The sequence below is a fragment of the Peromyscus maniculatus genome, chromosome 6 (genome assembly GCF_049852395.1).
Source record: "Peromyscus maniculatus bairdii isolate BWxNUB_F1_BW_parent chromosome 6, HU_Pman_BW_mat_3.1, whole genome shotgun sequence".
Classification (NCBI taxonomy): domain Eukaryota; kingdom Metazoa; phylum Chordata; class Mammalia; order Rodentia; family Cricetidae; genus Peromyscus; species Peromyscus maniculatus.
The window spans coordinates 88,477,983-88,499,486 of NC_134857.1; the positions used below are offsets into that span (position 1 = coordinate 88,477,983).

General features: G+C 47.0%; 1 protein-coding gene across 1 annotated transcript; it reads right to left on the minus strand.

Annotated features, from left to right (window-relative positions):
* Window positions 1-14,877: 14,877 nt before the first annotated feature.
* On the minus strand, window positions 14,878-20,109 carry LOC102903605 (glutathione S-transferase Mu 4). Its single transcript, XM_006979486.4, has 8 exons — window positions 19,822-20,109; window positions 19,549-19,624; window positions 19,085-19,149; window positions 18,705-18,786; window positions 18,509-18,609; window positions 17,496-17,591; window positions 17,305-17,415; window positions 14,878-15,809 (listed from the first exon to the last, which is right to left on the minus strand). The coding sequence occupies exons 1-8, from the start codon at window positions 19,855-19,857 to the stop codon at window positions 15,720-15,722; spliced, it is 657 nt and encodes a 218-aa protein (XP_006979548.1). The 5' UTR covers window positions 19,858-20,109; the 3' UTR covers window positions 14,878-15,719.
* Window positions 20,110-21,504: the final 1,395 nt, after the last annotated feature.

Here is a 21,504-nt window from a genome sequence, read left to right on the forward strand (position 1 = left end):
AATCAGTGTTTTGGCCGTGTTTATGAATCTAAATTCAAGACCCAAACACAGAGAGGCATGAATCTGAGGGAAGCCACAGGCGTGGACAGCAGTCAGCTGACGGAACCAGCAGGGGAGCAAAGAGCTCACCGACGGGGTGTGCAATAGAGTGGGAGAGCATGTGTTCACAGAGGCCTGCTTTCAAGGGACAGCAGGATGTGTCCACACAGGAGCCTGTAACACTCTGCACAGGACACAAGGAGCCCAAAGCTAGACCCTCAGCTCTCCAGATGCCTGGATTCTTTCTGGTCCTGGCCCAGGCTCCTGACACACTTGTGTCTAGATGTGACAGGGTGGGTCAAATGGCCTTTCAAGTCACCCTGGGGTATGTATGGGTCCTGGGGGAACCTTCATAAGGACAACGTCCTACCAACAACAGGGTCCCACATGTCTACTTTCTTCCTTGAAGACAAGAGACTTTTCCAAAAGCAAGAGGCTTGTGCTTAATTGACCAGAGGATGACATCACCTTGTTTACAGAAACTTATCAGAAAGACAATACTATTCGTATACACACATAACTACCTGGTTCCATGAGCTCCTGGGTCTTAGATCTTTAATCATTTACTATTCTAAGAGTTATTACACACATTGAGCTTAGAAAATTTAACTTTCTGGTCTTATTTGAAAAAAAAATGAGTGTTAAGTGCTAAGATTGACTAGAATAATAACTTTAAAAGACATTAAAAGAACATTAAAACAATTTTACATGGAACAGAAATGGTACCATTGTGCTCATCCAGTCTGTTTCCTCCTCTATTAAACATTATTTCTCCATTATTAAAATTGAGTCTCTAGCGTAGAGTCCCCACAGATAAGAAGGTCCTTCATGTGAACTGTAAATTGGCTACTAAAGACCACAAGTTCAATGGGAATTGTAGGGAGGTATTTAGCAAGTATGAGGCACATCAGTATATTTCCACACACTACACTGGCTGGAGAAGGGGAGTGGATGATAGAGAAGGAATCCTTGCTGGACAGAACAAGAACTCAGGGGACCTGGGAAGGGAGAACAGCTCTGCAGAAGAGGGTAGGGGCTGGGACAGCAAGTCCTCAGTGCAGGGTCCCGGAGTCTAAGAGCATCATCCTTTGAATGAGAGAGGTCTCTAAAGGCAACAGGGAGCAGTGGGGACCAGGGACATGGGAAGATGTCTGAAGCCTGTACTGTGCTGGAGAACTGAACCCCAGTGTTGATCACTGATCTCTGGCTGTCACTGTGCTCAGTCACAAGTTCACAGCACAGCCAGTCCAGGTGGCTTAAAAGGACACTGTGCATGAAAAATCTAAATATATTGGAGGGAATTTGTCCTATAACCTGTAGAGTGACATCTGAAATGGAATCCATAATTCCTTCCAGCCTAATGGGTGACATTTTAATGTTGTCAATGCAAATTCACAGAATTCTACATATAATGGCTTCATATTTTTTGAAAGACTACAGGAGAAATGAGGACCAACAAATAACTCAGTGTTCTCTGCCTCAGGGAGACTTTCTGAAAGTCTCTGCAGTGCTGACTGTCCAGAACACTCGGGAAATAGAGAAGATACATAGTGTTTTCTCATTTTGCAGGAAATGATGAAGAGAATGTCACCATGTCCCAGACGTGAACAAAGAAGGCCCTCACCCCTGTGATGGTAAGAACGGGAAAAGGGCTGGGAAGGAAAAGCAGAACAAGGAGCTGGTGCTGCCGTCACCACGGAGCAGAGACAGGAGGTGAATCTTCAGGTTGTGCTTTCATCAGAGAACAGGCAATCTCAGTCAATGGTGGTTGATACCCTAGGAAAACAAACCATCTTCACATTGTGTCCTCACCCTGTGGGTGTTTACAGAGTTAGAGGTAGCTTCAGGGAAGCCACTGTATGGCCTGCAGGAGGCCCTGTGTATAAACCCAGATCCATCAAAAAGATAGGAAGGAAGGGGGGGGGGCAGAGAGAGGGGGGAGGGAAGAAGGAAGCAGCTGCTCCTCCTGTGTGAGCATCACACAGAGCCCAAGTGCTCCTCTCCTACCGCACAGGTAGAAAGACAACAGGCCATACCTGTCACTCCAGGCAGCGGCTCTGTATCTTCCATTCTGGCTCTCTTAGCTCACTCTTCGAACAAGAAATTTCTTGTCATTCTTGGTTTTTCACCAGCAGGTCCCTGGTTGCCTATATTTCCACATGGAAAGGGGCCAAGCACAGCAAAGAGACCAGTAACATGCCAGCAAACTTTGGAAGAGAGCAAAGACCTCACCTAGTACCTTAGTAAAAACTAAATGAGAATAAGGATAGGTGAACCAGCAAGGAGATAGTGGAGTAGCTTTGGTCATTCTCCTGAAGCAGAAAATCTAAACTCTGAAGCCTGGTAGAGGAATGCACACTCAGTGTGTCCATCTTTCTTTTCCCAGCCCTATTAGTGACAACCCTGCATAAAGACACCATGCCGTGTGCCGTCTTTCCAGCTGAGTGCCCAGATAAGCTGTGAAGAAGTCATAGTTCCTGGGCTGCCTGTGCCCACGAGGGCAGGCCTGGCTGGCCTTGAACTGCAGCCTCCCACACTCTCCATCTGCACAGTACAGTCAGTTTGTACAGTATGGTACAGTATGCTCACATTATCTCCAGGGTTAGCCGCCTGGATCAGTGTGATGAGAACTAGCTCAGAAAGTACCTCACTCTCCGGATGCCTGCTGCTTATAAACTCCTGACCCATGGCTTTTCCCTTTAGCATAAGTCAGGGACAAGGAAGAAAGAGAATGTAGTGACTGTCATTTCCTGCAGGAACCAGCACCCTCCTTATCTGTCCAGAGCCATTGGTGATTCTATCCCCTATACAGGTTACTGTAATGACAAACTTCGTTCAGTAGATGTAAGACTTGAACTGAAAGGACCAAGCAGACGCCATTACAGGCTACTCAGTCTTCTCTCAGAGATCAGGCCTCAATTTCAGGTTCCTGGGACTTGAGCAAGCAGTTTCTGGGAGGGCCATGAACAAAAGACAGTCCTGGCAGTAGCTCCCTTTCTGCACGTACTCTGACTGTTCAAGGTTCAGCCAGTTGTTGACTGTCTGGGACCCCTCACCAACTTAGAGCTATGTGTATGGGTCAATGTGAAAGCCTGGGCCTCTGAGCCAGCCCCCACAGTCAGTACGTGCTAGGCCAGCCAGCCTCCATGACAGCTCAAGGACAGAGCCTGGTACTTGTCCAGGCCTGCCCAGCAATGGATAACTGTAACCCCCAACTAACCCTAGCCAATTAGAAGTTACTAACATAGCCGGGCAGTGGTGGTGCATGCCTTTAATCCCAGCACTCGGAAGGCAGAGGCAGGTGGATCCCTGTGAGTTCGAGGCCAGCCTGGTCTACAGAGTGAGATCCAGGACAGGTACCAAAGCTACACAGAGAAACCCTGTCTCGGAAGGAAAACAAAAAAAACAAAACAACAACAACAACAACAAAAAAAAAAAACACTGCCACATTGCTACTCAGGATCTCTCCTGCTCTGTTGCTGCATCAGACTGACAGAGAGTCCTGAGTTAACTTGAAATAATACAAAGACTCTTTGCTTTTGTACCGGATTCGGTTTCTTGGTGGTCTTTGGGGTTGCTGGGTACAACAGAACACAGGCCCAGCCTTCAATAAATGCCAGTTATTCTCCATTTCCATTCCAAGGAAGGCATCGTGGAAAGCAGAGAAGGGGAAGACTAAAGGAAGCAGGATCAGGGAGAGATCGTTTCAAAATGGGATGAAGTCCTTCAGGTTTGGGGATGCATCCAGGCACTCAGATACACAGTGCTGGCCAAAGACATTACAAAGGAAATTCACATAGGTCCGCTGCAAGAAGCTGAGGGTGCGGCCACTGAAAACTGGTAGACTTGGAAACGGCTACTCCTCAGCCTCACCTCTCTCGCCTTTACCTCATCCCCTGCAAACCGTGGGTGAACCCAAAGAACTCACAGAACCAGCAGTAGGAACTGGAGCATTCAGAACTCTGTCTCTACTGTCGGGGGCTGGAGTTCCACTGTGGACAGCCTGGACTGGATCTTAAGACTTAGGAGTGATGACTGGGAGTTTCCATTTGGCACACTGAGTGTTGTGGTTACTCTCTCGGCTCTTTTAATCACTGTCTGTATGGTGAGTAGCACTGAGAGGTTCTGGTAGCAAACGGGACCACAGCGAATGGGAAGGCAAGAGGACACCACCCTTCCCCTAACCACGCCCCCTTCCCTGTACCTATGTGAGGAAAATCCAAGCAAGCCCAGCTTGAATTTTCAACCCAGCAACTGGCTTTGCTCATAGTCAGGAGCTGTGGTAGACAAAAAGTTGTAGAATAAAGATCAAAGATTCCCTGGGTCCACGCTCCCTTTTCCAGGACCTTCCCAAGAAATCAAGGACGAGAATCCCTGCGCATAAGCCAGCAGCCTCACACTAATTCACATTCCAAGGCTGCAGGTATGAGGAGGAGCTCGTGCTTACAAGGACTGTTGTAGTTGGAATTTTCTTTGAACTGCCAACCAGCTCCCAAAAATAAAGACCCGGAGACTTATTATTCATTATGAATGCTTGGCCTTAGCTTAGGCTTGTCCCGCTAGCTCTTTTAACTTAATTTAACCAGTTTCTATTCATCTACAGTTTGCCTCGGGCTTTTTGCCTTTCATTCTGTATGTCCTACTTTCCTGCTTCCTGTGTGTCTGTCTGGCCGGTCCCTGACATCTCCCTCGCATGGCTTTTTCTTTCCTCTTTTCTCTCTCATGCCTAAATTCCTCCTCCTACTTAACTCTCCCTGCCTGGAAGTCCCTCCTCTCCTCCTCCCTCGCTATTGGCCATTCAGCTTTTTATTAGACCAATCAGGTGCCTTAGGCAGACAAGGCAAAACAGCAACACGTCTTTGCATAGTTAAACAAATATTCTGCAGCAGATTGTGGCCCTACCTCACCAAGGCTTGTGCAGGCCTATGCACCCTCTAATGTGGAATGCGGCCCAGTTACAACACAAGGGAACCCAGCCCTCGATTTCCATTGCCCTGCACTGGAAGACCAACCTCAAGGCGGTTTTCTGGAAGAGTATCTTCTAGTTCCAGCTGGAGGAGGCCTGCACAGCCCAACAACGAGGGGCCATGCATGGTTTGCCGGGCATTGATGGGAAGAAACTGGGCAAAAGTCTGACAAACAGGGTGCAATCGCCATTCCCCAAGGTGTATCTCTTCTCCTCACAGCTTGTTGTCTGTCCGTTCCAGAAACAGGAGGACGGCGTGAGGCAACTGTGAGAGCTGACCCATGTCAAGTCAGAGATGGTGAAACCCTGGCAGGATGACTTCCTCCCTGCCTGATGAGTCTCCTCCACCTTACTCCTAACAACCACCTCCCCACACATCACATTACACCAGCACTAGCTCTTGTGTTTGAACTCCTGGCAGGCAAAGCTTTCCAGCAACTTCTGAACTAAGTCTATACTTTAGAATTTATTCCTATGTATTCCCCACATCCCTGTAGCCCCCTCACTCGTCCCCATAAGTCCTAGTTGATAGGAATTCTAGCCACGCCCCCATGATCGCATATGCCCTGGCAAGACACTTAGTCATTTCTGCCTAGAGATTTCTGAGTCATTCATCCTACATAATCCATGAACTGTGTGGTCATGTAATTTTCATGCAGTGTAATCATGTAATCTATGCACATGTGTGGAGTAGCCATGTGGGCTCATGTGCACATGCACAGAGTCGTCCTTAAAGGGCAGGTCTCATGTACCCTCCCCCTCCTCAGCACATGTCTTTTCAGCAGACCTGACCGCACATTCTGTCCTGTCCCCTTGCTCCTCTTAAGAAACTCTGATAGTGGGATTTGTTGTGTTTCGTGACTTTCCCTCGCAGGGTAAGAGCGCCACATAAAACCAACACCAGTAACCCAGGGCCAGGGGCTGGATGTGAGTCTCCAGCAGGTGGATGGGGGCCTTTGCTTGTCCCAGGCCTCCGACCGAGGCCTGGGCAGACAGGACGCAGGACCTGGCTGCAGTCTCCAGTTGGGCCACTGCCCTACCCTTCCGCAACTGCAAACATTCCAGGAAGGAAATACAGGAGCAAGATCCAGGGACCCGCTAGCAGGGAGAAGTAAAATTCAATCCAGCCTCATTGTGGATTGTCCTAGAACAAATGAAGGCACTCAAAAGGCAGGGCTGGACTGGCCAGCTGCCCACACTGCCCTCCCTAGTCAGCTGTGTCCATAGGGAGAAGGCAGTACAGTTGCAGACACTCTTGATAGCCAAAGTGCAACGCCGGTCATTATCTTCCTGGCATTGCTCATATTTCACCATTAACTCCCTGCCTTGGCTCTGGGTGGCTCCGGATGGCAGAAACAGGTTGCTCAAGCAGAGAGATTAGTGCCCCCTGTCATCTATAGCCATTCATAAATCCCAGATGGCATTCAGAACTCTGCTAAGCTGGGCAGCTCCAAGCCACATACACACACGACCAGTAGAAGCTTGAAAAATATTCAGGATCACTGGGAAGATGTAAAACCACGAGACACACCTTCTCCAGTAAGAACTGCTATAATCAAACAGAACAAAGGTATCAGGGGCAGGTGAGAACTTGGACAGAAGAGAACTCTTAAGACACTAATGATAAGAGTGTGTACGTTATCACAATCTGGTGTTTCTCTAAAAATCAGAAATAGAGCTACTGTTACACTCAGTCCACTGTGGGCCACGAGGAAGGAGAGAGACACTTACGGCTTCCAACGACTTTAAAAAATCACCACATAAGCGGAGTCGCTGATCGATCAGGGATGCAGGACAGGACCAAGACTCGGGATCCCTGCCGTTCCTGGAAGCCCCAAACGGGCAGAAGCGGGGTTTATAAGCACAAAGCCATAAACACACCTGTGCCAAGTTACAGTTACATTTCTCACGAGTCAGGATTCAGGGATTAGGGGCTTTCCCTGTGTCCCATCATTATCAACTGACACAGAATGTTCCATTGCAGTCAGACTTTCTTTTCTACCGCCAGCCCCCAAATAATGGCGCAGAGACTTCTTGTTAGTTATGAAAGCTCTGCCTCAGCTTAGGCCTGTCCCACTAGCTCTTATAACTTAAATTAACCCACTTATATTAATCTATGCTATGCCACATGGTGTTACCTCTCTTTCATCTTGCACCTCCTGTTTCCTCTCCATTTAGCTGGCGACTCCATCTTCCTTTTTTCCAGAGTCTTCTCTGCCCCTGGAAGTCCCACCCAACCTCTTCCTGCCTAGCTATTGGCCATTCAGCTCTTTATTAAACCAATCGCAGTGACACATCTTCCCACAACATTCAACCAATTAGATTCGTTTGTCCTTTTTGTCGTTAGGTTTTGTTGTTAGGAACAAGCGTTATGTTTAGGGGACTGTTGCTTAGGGAGGAAGTTGGTTAGCTTCTGGACGGTCCCCATGGGACTTACATAGGAACTTGAACTTTGTTTCATCCTATGGGTAAAATGGAGTCTGAAGTCAAAATGGCTCTATTGTCAACTTCCACCCCTGCATGAGATAGCATGTGATCTGGTAATGCCAATACTGGGTCTATATCCACAGGAAATTATATTGGTATGCTAAAGAGTATGCACTTTGCAATAGCCAAGAAATGGATATCATCTAAGTAGTCATCCATTAGCCCAGCAGTCGGTAGTGGCGCACGCCTTTAATACCAGCACTCAGGAGGCAGAAGCAGGTGGATCTTTGTGAGTTTGAGGCCAGCTGGTCTACAAAGTGAGTTCCAGGACAGCCAGGGCTGTTAAACAGAGAAAAACTAAAAAACAAACAAACAAAATGGCTGTATTTAGGTATTAAGATTAGATGTATTAAGATGCTTTTGCCCACTCCCTTCATTACCATGTGATCCAGCAATGCCAATACCGGGCATTATAGCCACAGAAAATACAATTAGTGTGATAGGCGTATGCACTTTACCATAGTCAAGAAATGAACACCGTCTAACAGCCATCAACTGAAAAATAGATAAAGAAAATGTAATACATATGTATTATGGAATACTCTTTAACCATAAAAAACAGAAAAAAAAAATTCTCCAATCAAGAGTCCTAGGGAAACTGGAGAGTCACATGCAAAAGATAGGAATGAGATTCCTGTCTTTTATCCTGTACAAAAATAAATTCCAAATGAACCTAAAGCCTTAATGTAAGAGTTCAATAGCTCTGAAAAATAAATGCAAGAATTGGCAAGTCAGATCGCATCAAAAAGTAAGTTGCTCCACAGCTAAAAAAACTCTCTGTAGAGGGAGGAGAGACTTGCAGATGGGAAGAAATCTCTGCCAGCTGTTCATCTGACCCAGGATGAACACCCAGAATATGAAAAGAATGTAAAACCCCAGCCAACCACGACGACACATGCCTGTAATCCCAATACCAGGAGGTAAAAGCATGAGGATCCCAAGTTTGACCCCAGCTTGACCTATATAGTGGAATCTTGTTAAAAGAAGAGAAAAAAAAAAGATAAAACCCATAACAACAAAATAACTACATAATGAGCAAATGCTATGAAAGAAATGATGCAAATAAGCCATAAATGTGTTTTTCAGATGTTTGACATTTTCACTCCTCAAGAAAAAGCAAAGGAAAGCTACACTGAGATTCCAACTCTGTCAGAATGCTGTTCTAAAGGGAAATCAGTGCTGCCAGGGATGCAGAGGGAGCAGTGGTTATGTGCTGTTAGTAAGCGTGCAGATTGGCACAGTGCTACCTACAAAAGCTGTATGGAAGATCCTCTGAAAACCAAAAACCAGGACTGCCATATGATCCTGCTCCATCATGGCACACCCGTGTTTCCTGCAACTAGGAATAGTAGCCAAGTTATGGGCTCAGCATAGGTTCACTGCAACAGGGGAATGGCTAAATAAAACACCGTGGAGTATTACCCATAAAGGATGAAACTGTCATTGCAGAAAAGTAAATGGAATTGGGGAGCATTGCGTTAAGCGAAAACAAGCCAGATTCAGACTGACAAATATTGCATGTTTTCTCTCATATAAGGAAACAAGTGCCCCTGTATTTGAAATCTGTTCCAAACAGAAAAAGACCCCCAAGAAATGAAAATGCTATGTTTTGTGTTTTATTTCTTTTTTTAAATTTTTTTTTATTTTGGAAACAACCTAAATGCCTGTCAACTGAAGAATGGATTAAGAAAATGTGGTATATATACACAATGGAGTACTACTCAGCAGAGAAAAACAATGACAGCATGAAATTTGCAGGCAAATGGATGGAACTAGAAAAAAAATTATCCTGAGTGAGGTAACCCAAACCCAGAAGGACAAACATGGTATATACTCACTCATAAGTGGATTCTAGATATAAAGCAAAGAAAAATCAGACTGCAACCCACAGAACCATAGAGGCTATATATATAGCACAGGGGACCCTAGGATGACTGTTGCTTATAGTAAGTTTCAGTTTTACTCAATTACTGAGCAAGCCTCAATGAAACATTTCACTATTAAGATAAGAATTTATACTGTATCAAGCTGATAATAGAAAAATAAATTAATTAATTAATTTTAAAAAATAAAAATAAAAAAATAAAAATTTGAACTATTAAAAAAACAAACAAACATATTTTGCTAAAGTTAAAAAAAAATTTTATTCATTTTACATACCAATCACAGATCTCCCTCTCTTCCTTCCTGTCACCTCATCCCCAGTCTCCCCCCCCCCAATGCCCCTGCCTCCATTCCCTCCTCCAAAAAGGTAAGGCCTCCCATAGAGAGTCAGCAGAGCCTGGTACATTCAGTTGAGGCAGGTCCAAGCCTCTCCCTCTGCATCAAGGCTGTGCAAAGTGTCCCCCCATAGGTAATAGGCTCCAAAAAGCCAGCTCATGCACCAGGGATATATGGTGATATTTTATTTGTGCTGAAATGTGATTTTATTTGTATGTTAATAAATAAAGTTGCCTGGAGGTCAGAGCTAATAGCAAGCCATTTAGCAGAAGTCTGGCAGTGGTAGCACACGCCCTTAATCTGATCACATGACAGGCAGATCTCTGTGTGTTCAAGAACACAGCCAGCGTGGTGACACACACCTTTAATCCAAGTACCAACCTGAGACCTGGAGGTCTATATAGACAGGCAGTGACAAAGAAGTCATGTGGTTGGGTTTAGATCCAATGAGAAGGCAGAACAGAAAGGCAATAAAAATACAGACACGCAGGAAGTAGGTCTCTTTCTCAGGGGAAGGACAGCAGTGGCAGTGGGAGGTAAGAAGGTGGTCTTAGTTCTTGGCTACTGCTCTCTGACCTCTTGGGCTTTTAACACTGCATTTGGTTCTGTGTTTCTTATTTAATAAGACTGTCTGGAATTACATCTACAGGGATGGATCCTGATCCTACTGCCACGGGGCTCCTTTAGCAGACCAAGCTACACAACTGTCTCGTTTATGCAGAGGACCTAGTCCAGTCCCATGGAGGCTCCACAGCTGTTGGTCTACAGTTCATGAGTTCCCACTAGCTTGGTTTCCTCATCATAATCTTGATGACCCTTGCTCACAGAATCCCTCTTCCCTCTCTTCGACTGGACTTCTGGAGCTCAACCTGGTGCTTGATTGTGGATCTCTGCATCTGCTTCCATCAGTTATTAGATGAAGGCTCTATGGTGACAGGGTATTCACTGATCTGATGACCGGGTTAGCCAGCTCAGGCACCCTCTACACTATTGCTAGTTTCTCACGGCATCACCATCCCTGACCTCAAGCTCTACTATAGAGCTACAGTAATAAAAACAGCTTGGTACGGGCATAAAAACCGACATGTGGACCAATGGAATCAAACTGAAGGCTCTGATATTAATCTGCACACCTATGAACGCCTGATTTTTGACAAAGAAGCCAAAACTGTACAATGAAAAAAAGAAAGCATCTTCAACAAATGGTGCCGGCATAACTGGATGTCAACATGTAGAAGATTGCAAAGAGATCCACATCTGTCACCGTGTATAAAACTTAAGTCCAAGTGGATCAAAGACCTCAACATATATCCAGTTGCACTGAACTTAATAGAAGAGAAAGTAGGAAGTAGTCTTGAACGCATCAGCACAGGAGACCCCTTCCTAAATATAACACCAGTAGCACAGACACTGAGAGCAACAGTTAATAAATGGGACCTCCTAAAACTGAGAAGCTTCTGTGAGGCAAAGAACATGGTAAACAAGACAAAACGACAGCCTACAGAATGGGAAGTGTTTTATTTCTTTATAGACTATTCTTTCATTATTGTAATTAATTTTTGTGTTTGTTTGCTATATATAATCAAGGTTCTCCACAGAAATAGAACAAATAAATATCAATGCATTACATATGAGTAACATGATTGGAATTGGATGAAAAACATTATGGAGTGGGGACGTTTTATGTTCTCTGCGATTCGAAGAAGAATGGGAGTCTGTGGCATAGCTCAGTCAAGTTGAGGGACAGGATGGAGGGCAATGCTGTAAGTCTCCATTCGGTTGGAACCTCCAGCTTGCCCCTGCATGATCCAGAAAACCCCATTCCTTTCTCTCTCTCTCTCTCTCTCTCTCTCTCTCTCTCTCTCTCTCTCTCTCTCTCTCTCTCTCTCTTTCCCCCAACCCCACCCTCTCAGAGAATTTCCAAGAAAGAAAAGCAGCCAAAAAGCCCAGTTCTGAATTCTTCACAGCCAGGCAACTCCTCCTCTAAGTCACCAGCAGCCCAAGTCCCCGCCTAAAGTGGTCAGCTTTTGATCATACTTGGGCACAAACCCAGCTTCTGGTGTACACGTCAGCACCTACAGGCTATATAAGCTCACTGTTTTAGTTCAGGCATCTGACTTCTCCTGCCTCAATCTCTGGAGCATTGCTTTGCTCAAATAAACCTGTTCTTTTTCTTTTTCAGTTGATCTGGCTTACTGCATCGTCAGAGAAACCTATTGTTGGACTACAGAAAACCTATTAGTCTCTGCCAAGTTTTAGGGTAGAGAACCTGTAGCCTAGCTGTTGTAAGACAGGAGAAGATAAAATATCCTAGTCAAAATGAGGAAGGAAATTCACCCTTCTGTATTAGAATTGTCCAGGCCCTGAGTGATTAACAGGTGCCATCTCCCAGTGGTGAGCAAATTATCTTCTCTGCTAAATCAAATGCTAAGCTTTTCTGGAAACACCACAGCAGACATAATGAGGAATGGTATCTTGTATGTGACATCTACATAAAATTAACTATCACATTATATGGTGGGTAACCTAGAACAGAATCACAGTTACACAACCCTAAGGAACCAGAGCTGTGGACTGCCTCAGGTCCATCTTTCCACTTTCTCCAGGAAATGACTAAGCAATAAGTAGGAAATTAATAAACAGCTTTATTCAGGGAGATTCACAGACTTTGATTCCTCAAGTGGAAACACGTACAAACAATAATCTACAAAGAGGCCAGGCAAACATTCCAAAGCGTGATGAAACAAGGAAAATGAGCTAGGTGTGGTGGTGCACACCTTTGACCCCGGTATTTGGGAGGGAGAGGTGGGTGGATCTCTGAGTTCAAGGCCAGCATGGTCTACAAAGTGAGTTCCAGTCAGGACTACACAGAAAAACCAAAGGGGGAGGGGAATGAGAGTAGATATGAAATTGCTGTGCTGGCCACCAAGTGCCTATGTAGTTGAAAAAGAGGTTGCCACCAAAAGTTATTCTATTGGAAGAGCAAAAGATAATATCTTATAAAGTACTAAACTAATTTTACCTTTTGCCTTGTAGTATCTACTTGGTGATTTCTCCTATTAAAATGACTAAAGCCAGAGATGAACATGATGCTGGCTAGAAGGTTTTAAGTTATTGAAATCCATATCTCTAATAGCATGAAGACAACCAGACAGAGCGTACTAAGATTATATTAATCTCAAAGAAGTCAGCATCTGTAAAAATCAAATGAGAGTCGGGAGTGAGGAAAACACCTGCCTGCAAACTTAGCTACTCATCTTGGTGCCATGGAGGGAACTCACCGAGCTGCTGGGAATCCTGGAGTCTCCTGAAGCCCATTCTAGGTGTGATTTCTAAATCACTTCAGGAGAACACGACGCAGAAGAAGGACTAGTGAGCAATGAGTCTCACACATGTTCCAATCAGTGCAAAAATTCACCCACATTGGTCCCCCACTGGATGGAGGCCACTCTGCAGGGGACACACTAGGATCTTGCAGGGTTTAGCCACTGTTCTGCTGACTAATGGCATTTGTCAGTTCATAGGCTAAGTGACGGGATGTCCACTTTGGGGAAATGCCTCTGGAAGGCTTAGTCCCATTTTTGGAGATGTATTTCTGATAGTTTTTTAACGAATCTTGGCTGATCAGCAATACTATCTTTTGGTGCTTTGCTGATGGGACAATCACTTTGGAATACTGCAATACCCACCAGAGCTGAACATGTACCTGCCTCTGACCCACTCTTGTTAGGAGGTCAGAATGCTTTTGTCTTCCAAGAGACGGGTACAACTTACGAAAAAAATATTGAAGTGAGCTTTGTTTTAATTTTTAAATCATTTCTTCTATGTTTTCAGACTATAATTACATTTCCCCTTCCCCTTCCTCCCTCCAGACCTTTCCATGTCCCTCTCCTTGTTCTTTCAAATTCCATAGCCTCTTTTTCATTAATTGCTGTACATATATGTGTGTATGCACATATATATTCTAAATACATAAATACAACCTGCTCAGTTTATGTTCCTTGTATGCATGTTTTCAGGGCTGACCATTTGGTATTGGGTAACCAGTTAGAGTGCTCTTCCCTGGGGAGGACTATTGCTCCCGTTCCCAGCGTTCCTTGGTTACCTGTAGTTCTTTATCTAGAGTTCAGGCCTCGTGAGCTTCCCCGATGTCCACGTTAGCACGCCTGTGGGTGTTGTCCTGGTTCGGCTTTTATCGAGGCAACCACACCGGTGAGATGTCACGGGTGCAGCTTCTGACATTCCTAGGAGACACGTTCTCACAGCAAACTCCCTGTTCCTCTGGCTCTTAACCTTCCCGTCCACTCTTCTGCAGTGGTCCCTGAGCCTTCGGTGTTGGATTTGAACTCTAGATAGCATCAGTTGGACTGGGCTCCACAACTCCGCATTTTGATTGCTTATGGTTTTCTGTATTGCTCTCCACCTACCGCAAGGATAAGTTTCTTGATGAGGGGGTGTGAAGTGTACCCTTCTCGATAGTTATAAGAACAAATACGTAGAGTGTAATTAGGGATTATGCGGGAGGAGGCAACCAATGCCTGTAATGTTCTGGGAGTCTCAGACAACCCGGACCAACAACTCAAAAAGAGGGTTGCTCCTGACTGGTGTGGCTTTTGTTCAATGGCCTTTGGTTCTTGGAGGCAGTACTGTCAGCCCAGAGCAACCTTATTTGAAATCTGCAGGGGAGAAGCCTACGCTCGGGAAGCTGTGAAAGGGTGTGAAGAAGCACCCGGCCGGGTACGGATCCCTGCAAAGACTTTGACTTGGAGATCTCAAGACAAAGGTGGCCATCTAAAGTATCGACGTAGAGCATGGACAGGAGAATTCTAGTCAGAGCGACTAGACTCTTCTTACCAGAAACACTCCATTTCTGGGGCGAGGTGGGGGGGCGCGTGTGAAACCAAAAGTTCACGCTACAATTCTATGCCTATCCGAAGTACTGCTGATATAAATGGTAGAAAAGACATCTGGAATTATTTTTTTTTTTTTTTGGTTTTTTTTTTTTTTTTTTTCGAGACAGGGTTTCTCTGTGTAGCTTTGCGCCTTTCCTGGAGCTCACTTGGTAGCCCAGGCTGGCCTCGAACTCACAGAGATCCGCCTGGCTCTGCCTCCCGAGTGCTGGGATTAAAGGCGTGCGCCACCAACGCCCGGCCCGACATCTGGAATTATGAAAGCACGAAGAAATTTATTTCACAGGGTCTCACAGAGAGAAGGGATTAGCCAAGTTGGTCCCCATCCCTGGTGACCAAGACAGGATACTCCAAAGGCATCGGGAACCAAGAGGAGAAAGGATCCTGGAGACACATAGGTAAAATGCAGCCATAGTACTGGGAAGCAGAGGGGATTCTGGTTTACGGCTGGGGACTCCCACCAGCCTGGGTCCTCACCCCTGAGGCCTGTATGATAAACCTCAGTAATGCTAGAGTACAGGAGACCCCAAGCCCCAAAAGGCTCGCTTTAAGTGACACAGAGCCTCCTGGAGCTGCCTGTTGTGACGCTATCAGGTGGGGTCAGGACGTCCCAAACCCCTGCTTATCCAACCAGAATCCCTGTGAACTTGGCCTCTGAACAGGCCTCGAGGCAGTCTTTGGGGCAGCAGTGAAAGCTGGCAGTGTAGCAGCCAGGGCCAGTGTGGATCAAGCCCAACAGCAGGTACCTGACATGGCCGGGCAGCGCCCCCATACATGAGGCGTCTCCAGCCTCCCGACAGGCACAGGGAGCCCAGGCTGAGCTCTGAGGGAGAGTCCCAGCTCTTCACATCACAGCAAATGACAGGCAAGACCATCAAGTGGGTGCAAGACAGTCACGCTAGAAGAGCACTTGCTGAAGGAAAACGGGGAGTCTAGGCTTTAAAGGGCTTGAGAGGGCAGGGACTGGGTGAAAGAGAAGAGGACCCAGGGCACTCTGGGATCAGGAAGGGGACAGGAAGAAGAAGGAAGTGCCAGGGCCACAGGAAGTTCCACTGTTCCCAGAGCCCCAGGTTTCCATCTCCGGCCCCGTCAAGGCCCTACTTATTGCCCCACGTGGCCACCTTTGTATACAGAGGCGTTCGGAGGAAGCGGCCACTCTTCATGTAGGCAGAGATCTTCTTCAGTCCCTGAGAGTTAGAAAAAGAAAAGAAAACCAATGTGGGCTTGCTCTTGGCCAGAGAGGGTAATCATCTTCCTCTTCCTCACACTGCTCTTAAGAGGCACACATCTGGGACCTGCCTGGGCTTTGTCTCCAATGTTGTATTCTCTCAGCACTCCCTCCTGCCCTCCCTAAGGGGCCTTGTCACCCCATCTACACAGACATGCTCCTCTTGCACACATAAACTCCATATTGCCTGGGTCTGCACATTGAGTAGGAATCTATCAAGACAAAAGGGCATGATAGCAGATAACCCCTATCTCATCCAGTGCCTTGGCAAAACCAGGGTCAAAGTTTATAGATATAGATAGACCAGAAAAGCAAGCCAGGCTCACCCTAATCATTCCCTTAAGGAGAAAGTCAAACTTCTGCACCTGGTGCTGAGCCTCAACCAATCCTGTCTCCAGCCTGGATACAGGGACCAGGCTCAATGACAGTCACCTGTGTTACTGGCCTTCTACCAGGAGAGTGAGCCCCTAGAAAAATCTCTAAAGAGCTCAGCGAAGTCCAGAGATGTCTGTATCCAAGGGACCAAGTTCACATTTAGCCTAAAGCTGCAGCCTTCAGGTCTCCCCAGCCTCTTCGTTCTCAAAGGCACCCAGTTTGGACCAAATGATGAGAACTAGCTGAGAAAGTTCATCACTTGATAAGGAATGGGACAGGAAAATGAGTTCCAGACTGAAAAGCCCATGGGACTAAGGTCTCCAACCCCCAAGTTTCTAATAAATTAGGTGGTGTGGGCATCAAACAAGCAGTCTCTGGTGAATCGGGGCTCCATGGCACCCAGGTGGTACCACACACCCGTCCCAGTCTGGTGTGCCTGATGTTATCCAATACACACGGTGCCAAAGTGGGTCTAAGGACCACCTTTTCCTTTCTTATTGGGCATGGCATGTGCCTTATTCAGAAATCAGAAAATACAAGCAAAACTAAGCATATGATGACATCTCACAAAAGGAACACTTGGACACCCAAAAGGAAAAAAAATCGAAGGAGTGAGAGAGGAAAGCCATGACACACATTTCAGGATAAAATTCTCTAACAGGGGCCCCACAAGGTCTCAGCAAAACATTCAGCACATCAAGTACAAGTATTCGTTACATCCGGGTGCTTTGTAACACGTTCCTTTGACTTGCCCTCCTAACCCAGGCAGCAGCCACGGCCTGCTGCCCAAGGAGCAGGACATCAACAGGGACCCCAGCACAGTTCTGCTGGTGCTGACACCTTGAGCAGGTAAGCAACCCTCTACGGTTTCACATTTCCTTATCTGAGCAGTGGGGCTGATCATTCTCCACACCCTGGACAAACGCTGTAATGATAATCTTGATCAGCAGACACAAGGTGCTGAGCACCGGTTCCGGCAGAGAGTGGGTCCTCAATGCACGCTACTTTGTCCTCACGCCATCTCCAAGCCCAAGAAAACATCAGCTGGCAGCCAAGAGCAAGGAGGACCAGGGCATCACCTCAAAGCGGGCCACAAAGTCCTTCAGGTTTGGGAAGGCATCCAGGCACTTGGGTTCGAATATAAGGTGCAAGTCTAGGATATCATAAGCAAGGAAATCCACAAAAGTAATCTGCAAAAGACCAAGAATGGGGGGGGACATGAAATTCTGCCCCCTGGGAAGAATGACAACCCCAACTTCTTCTCTTTTACCTTTTCACCAACAAACCACGTCTGCTTCCCCAGGAACTGTGAGAAGAGCTTCATCGTCCCAGGCAGCTGCTCCGAGTATTCAGCCTTCAGTTTCTCCTGAAGCAAAAACAGCTGTCACCATGGAAGTTCCCTGGCACAGTGACCAGGTCCAACAGTATCGTGCACGGCCCTAAATGGTCAGGGGTGGGCAGACATCTCCACTAAGATGGAGACCGCATCGTTGTCCAGGCTTTGATTGAATGTATCAACACTTACTTATTAGATTCCATGGTAGCTCACCCCACCCTTCAAATGCAATGGGAAGCCAGAGAAGAATCAGACACTGTCCACAATGGGACATCATCATTCCTGATGCCTAAGCCTACAGGTGCCTGGAGCAGGCAGCAGGCCCTGGGTCTGATGCCAGGCAGCATCAAAGAAGTATTTGGAGGAGAAGAGAGTTCCACATAATACGTTCCAGAAGGATGAAATATACTTGAGTTTCCCCCAGTCAACTGAGGAGTATTTGAGGCTGGCAGGCAAGGAGAGAAAGTCCTTCAGGCTGCTCCTGATCTACAGATAGGAAATTTGCTGACTCGCGTGGGTGTGAAGAGAAGCACTTTGAGAGGTTGGAAAGGGTTCCGTGAGTCCTGCACCTTGGACTTCTTTTTCTAATCCACTGAGTATGCATGTATTTCATGGTCAGCAATGTTGCGAACTACCTGGTGGAGGGTCTACGGCAGAGCGCACAGGGTGAGGACACTTGGAAACATGACTTCACCATCTAGGAACTTAGTGTCCACTCTGGAAGTCTGTACTGTACCCTCAGATAGGTAGGGCCTAAGTAAGAGTGTTCGTTTGATAGTTCAGTGTTATGGAGACTGCTGGGGACAACCCAGAAAACATCCTGGAGGATAAGTGGCTAAGAAATTCAAAAAGTAAATAAGACCTGTGCAGATGGGAACCTGAGAGAGCTGAGTCCCGACCCAAACACTGCCTGGTCCAGCCCAGTCTGGGAGATGGATGGGACTCACAAAGTCTGGGCTGTAACAGACTCTAGCCAGCTGATTGGAGACATCCATAGCCTGGTTCTCCAAAATGTCCACACGAATCTTTTCTTCTTCCGTCTCCCCACCTGCAGCACACACAGCACACTCATCCTCAGCATCCCATCCTAGCCAAGCCAAGGAGGTTGTCTCCCATGTCCCACCCTGCAGCCGGCCCACTCACACAGGTTGTTCTTGCGGGCAATGTAGCGCAGGATGGCGTTGCTCTGGGTGATCTTGTGTGATCCATCGATTAAGTAGGGCAGCTGTTTGGACAAGCAGGGATGGTCAGATGGGATCTGAGGTCCCAGACTCACTTCCCTAAGTTAGGACAGACACGTGGCCCTGTGGCCTGGCATTCAGTGTGGCTAGCATGGGAAGCCCTCCATGAACACACTGCACACTGAAAGGAAGAGCTGGGACCCAGCCCATCACAGAGACACTGTGCAGCCACCAGGAGTGGGAGCAGGAGAGCAGAAGCTCTGATCCCAACCCCCTCAGCCAGGCAAGAAGATAAGGTGAGGACACCATGCCTTCCCCAAACCTCCCCTTCCCTGCACCTACGTTGGGAAAGTCCAGGCCCAGCTTGAATTTCTCACTCAGCCATTGGCTTCTGTCATAGTCAGGAGCTACAGTTGAAAAGATTACATAAAAAGAAATCAGCCTAGTGTCCAGCACACATGTTCTAGGAACTCAGCCCCTTAAAGCAGGGGATCTGCAACCTCACACACTTCCAGGGATGAAGAGTGCTTGGGACTGTGGGCCCGACATCTCTACGACTTAGCAAGTCTTCATAGGGAATGTGATCTAATTTCAACAGGAGTAAGGGGACCCACCCCTCCACCTCCAGGGTTCCGTGTTGAAAGATCAAGCCCACTCTCTGGAAGTTTCTGTAAGAGGCAAGATTCTAAGTCCACATGGAGGAGCCCTGTACTGCAGAGCCCTGTAATGTAGTGTAGGTCAGAAATGGGTTGCTAGGCACCAGTGGACAGGGGTAGGGAAGAGTCTGACCAGAAGAATGTCATTACCATCGCCCATGGTGTATCTCTTCTCCTCATAGCTTGAGTCTGTGTATTCCAGGAGCAGGCGGATAGCGTGAGCCAGCTGCAGAGATAGGTCAGGAATGGGAACTGGGGTTTCTGTGTGACTTCGCCTCCACCAAGAGAGTACACAGACGCACACGCCAGCAAGCATGTGTGCAATAATCTGAGCTGGACAAGGGATTCCTCTAGACCTCTCCCTTCCACCGCTTCCCTCATCCTAGCCCCTCGATCCTTTCCACCCGTCAAGTGGTCGCTCACCCCACGGATGTCCCAGTAACCCAGCGTCATAGGCATGGTGCTGGTGCCAGCGGCTGAGTCCACTGTCCTCCGGGGAGAGCTGCTTTGACTTTATCCTCCTGCTCTAGGATAGCTGGGCGGAGCTGGCGTCCGGTGTAGTCCTGCCCCTACTGGCTCCGCCCGGCAACACACACCCAGCTCTACGGCTCTAACCTAGACGGTGTCACCTGCAGAAGCAAAAGTACTGAGTTCCGCCCCCAAGAGACCGGAAAGCGTAAGATGCGGTTCCGCCTGCAGTCCCACCCTCATCCTCCGGCCGACTGCGCAGAAGCAGAGCACTGGCCGAGCCGGTATCTTTCCCAGACAGGTCGCCCTGCTGTTCTCGAAGTGTGGTAGGGTCAGACCACAAGGGAGTCCCCAACCCGAAAGTATTGATTAGGCACTTCATCCCTGTTGTCAATCAAGGCAGACTCCTGCAGGGCTCTGCCGAAGACAGTTGAGGTGATGTTTCTCCACCTGGCAGAGAGCAGTCTCTGTTCAGAAGTACCTCTGAATTCAAAGAGATGATTTTTATCACGGATAAACCTCTGATTTTAAAAAGTGGGAAAATGGAAATTTTGAATGTTCGCACATGGTCAGGATGTCCGCTCATATTATTCAGGGAGTTAACACGAGTCACGTGTCTCCTAACAAGTGTAGCAGCTTTCACTATATTGTGAAGCTGAGTGTACACCTGAGTGTACTTACACAGACCTAAGACTTCCTGAAATGTCGGAGGGTGCACAAGGCCAGTGCGTGTGGAGCTCAGGGTCAGCGTTCAGCGTCCAGCAAATGCAATCAAGAAAGCGACGCCTGAGATGTCTATAGGAGCTGTTCAGAGCAGGGTATACTGTTCCACAACACTGGTTTGTGTGTGTGTACAAAGACTATGTCTGGGGGCCGGGGGAAGTGGCCTCTCCTTTTGTACAGCAGGTGTCTCATACATGCGTTATGGCTTTAAAGACTCCTACAGGGTCATCAAATAGGAAGAACTTTAAATTCCATTAGAATTCTATGGGACTTTCTAAATATATAGGGTCCATCTTTAACCAAAATGTGCTAGAGTGGCAGGTGACGATACCTGAAATTCTTACTAATCTTAAGAGTGTACTGTGGCAGTGCATCATGACAAAAATCTCTTTTATATTCTAAGAGACTGAGACTTTTGCTGGACCTCACAGCCAGAGTTAATATCACACTTAAGACTGCCATCTTGCTGTGTACTCAGCCTGTCTGTGAACTAAGCTAACACATAGCTATAATCAGGTTTTTGTTTGTTTGTTTGGTTGGTTGGTTGGTTGGTTGGGGTTTTTGTTTTGTTTGTTGTCTTTTATTTTTGTTTTTGTTATGAGACAGGGGCAGGATCTCTCTACATGGTCCTGGCTGTCCTGGAATTCACTCTGCAAACCAGGCTGACCTCGAACTCACAGAAATCTGCCTGCCTCTGCCTCCTGAGTGCTGGGAATTAAAGGTGTGTGCCACCATACCTGGTACTATAATCTTAAATGATGTACTTGTCTTAGCTACTTTTCTGCTGCTGAGGAAAGGCCCCATGACCAAGGCATCGATCTCATAGAAGAAAGCATCCTGCATGTTGGTTGATTGCCGTGGATAAGCCATCACTTCCCTTGCTTGTCTTCTGTGTCCCCTACCCATTATCGAGGG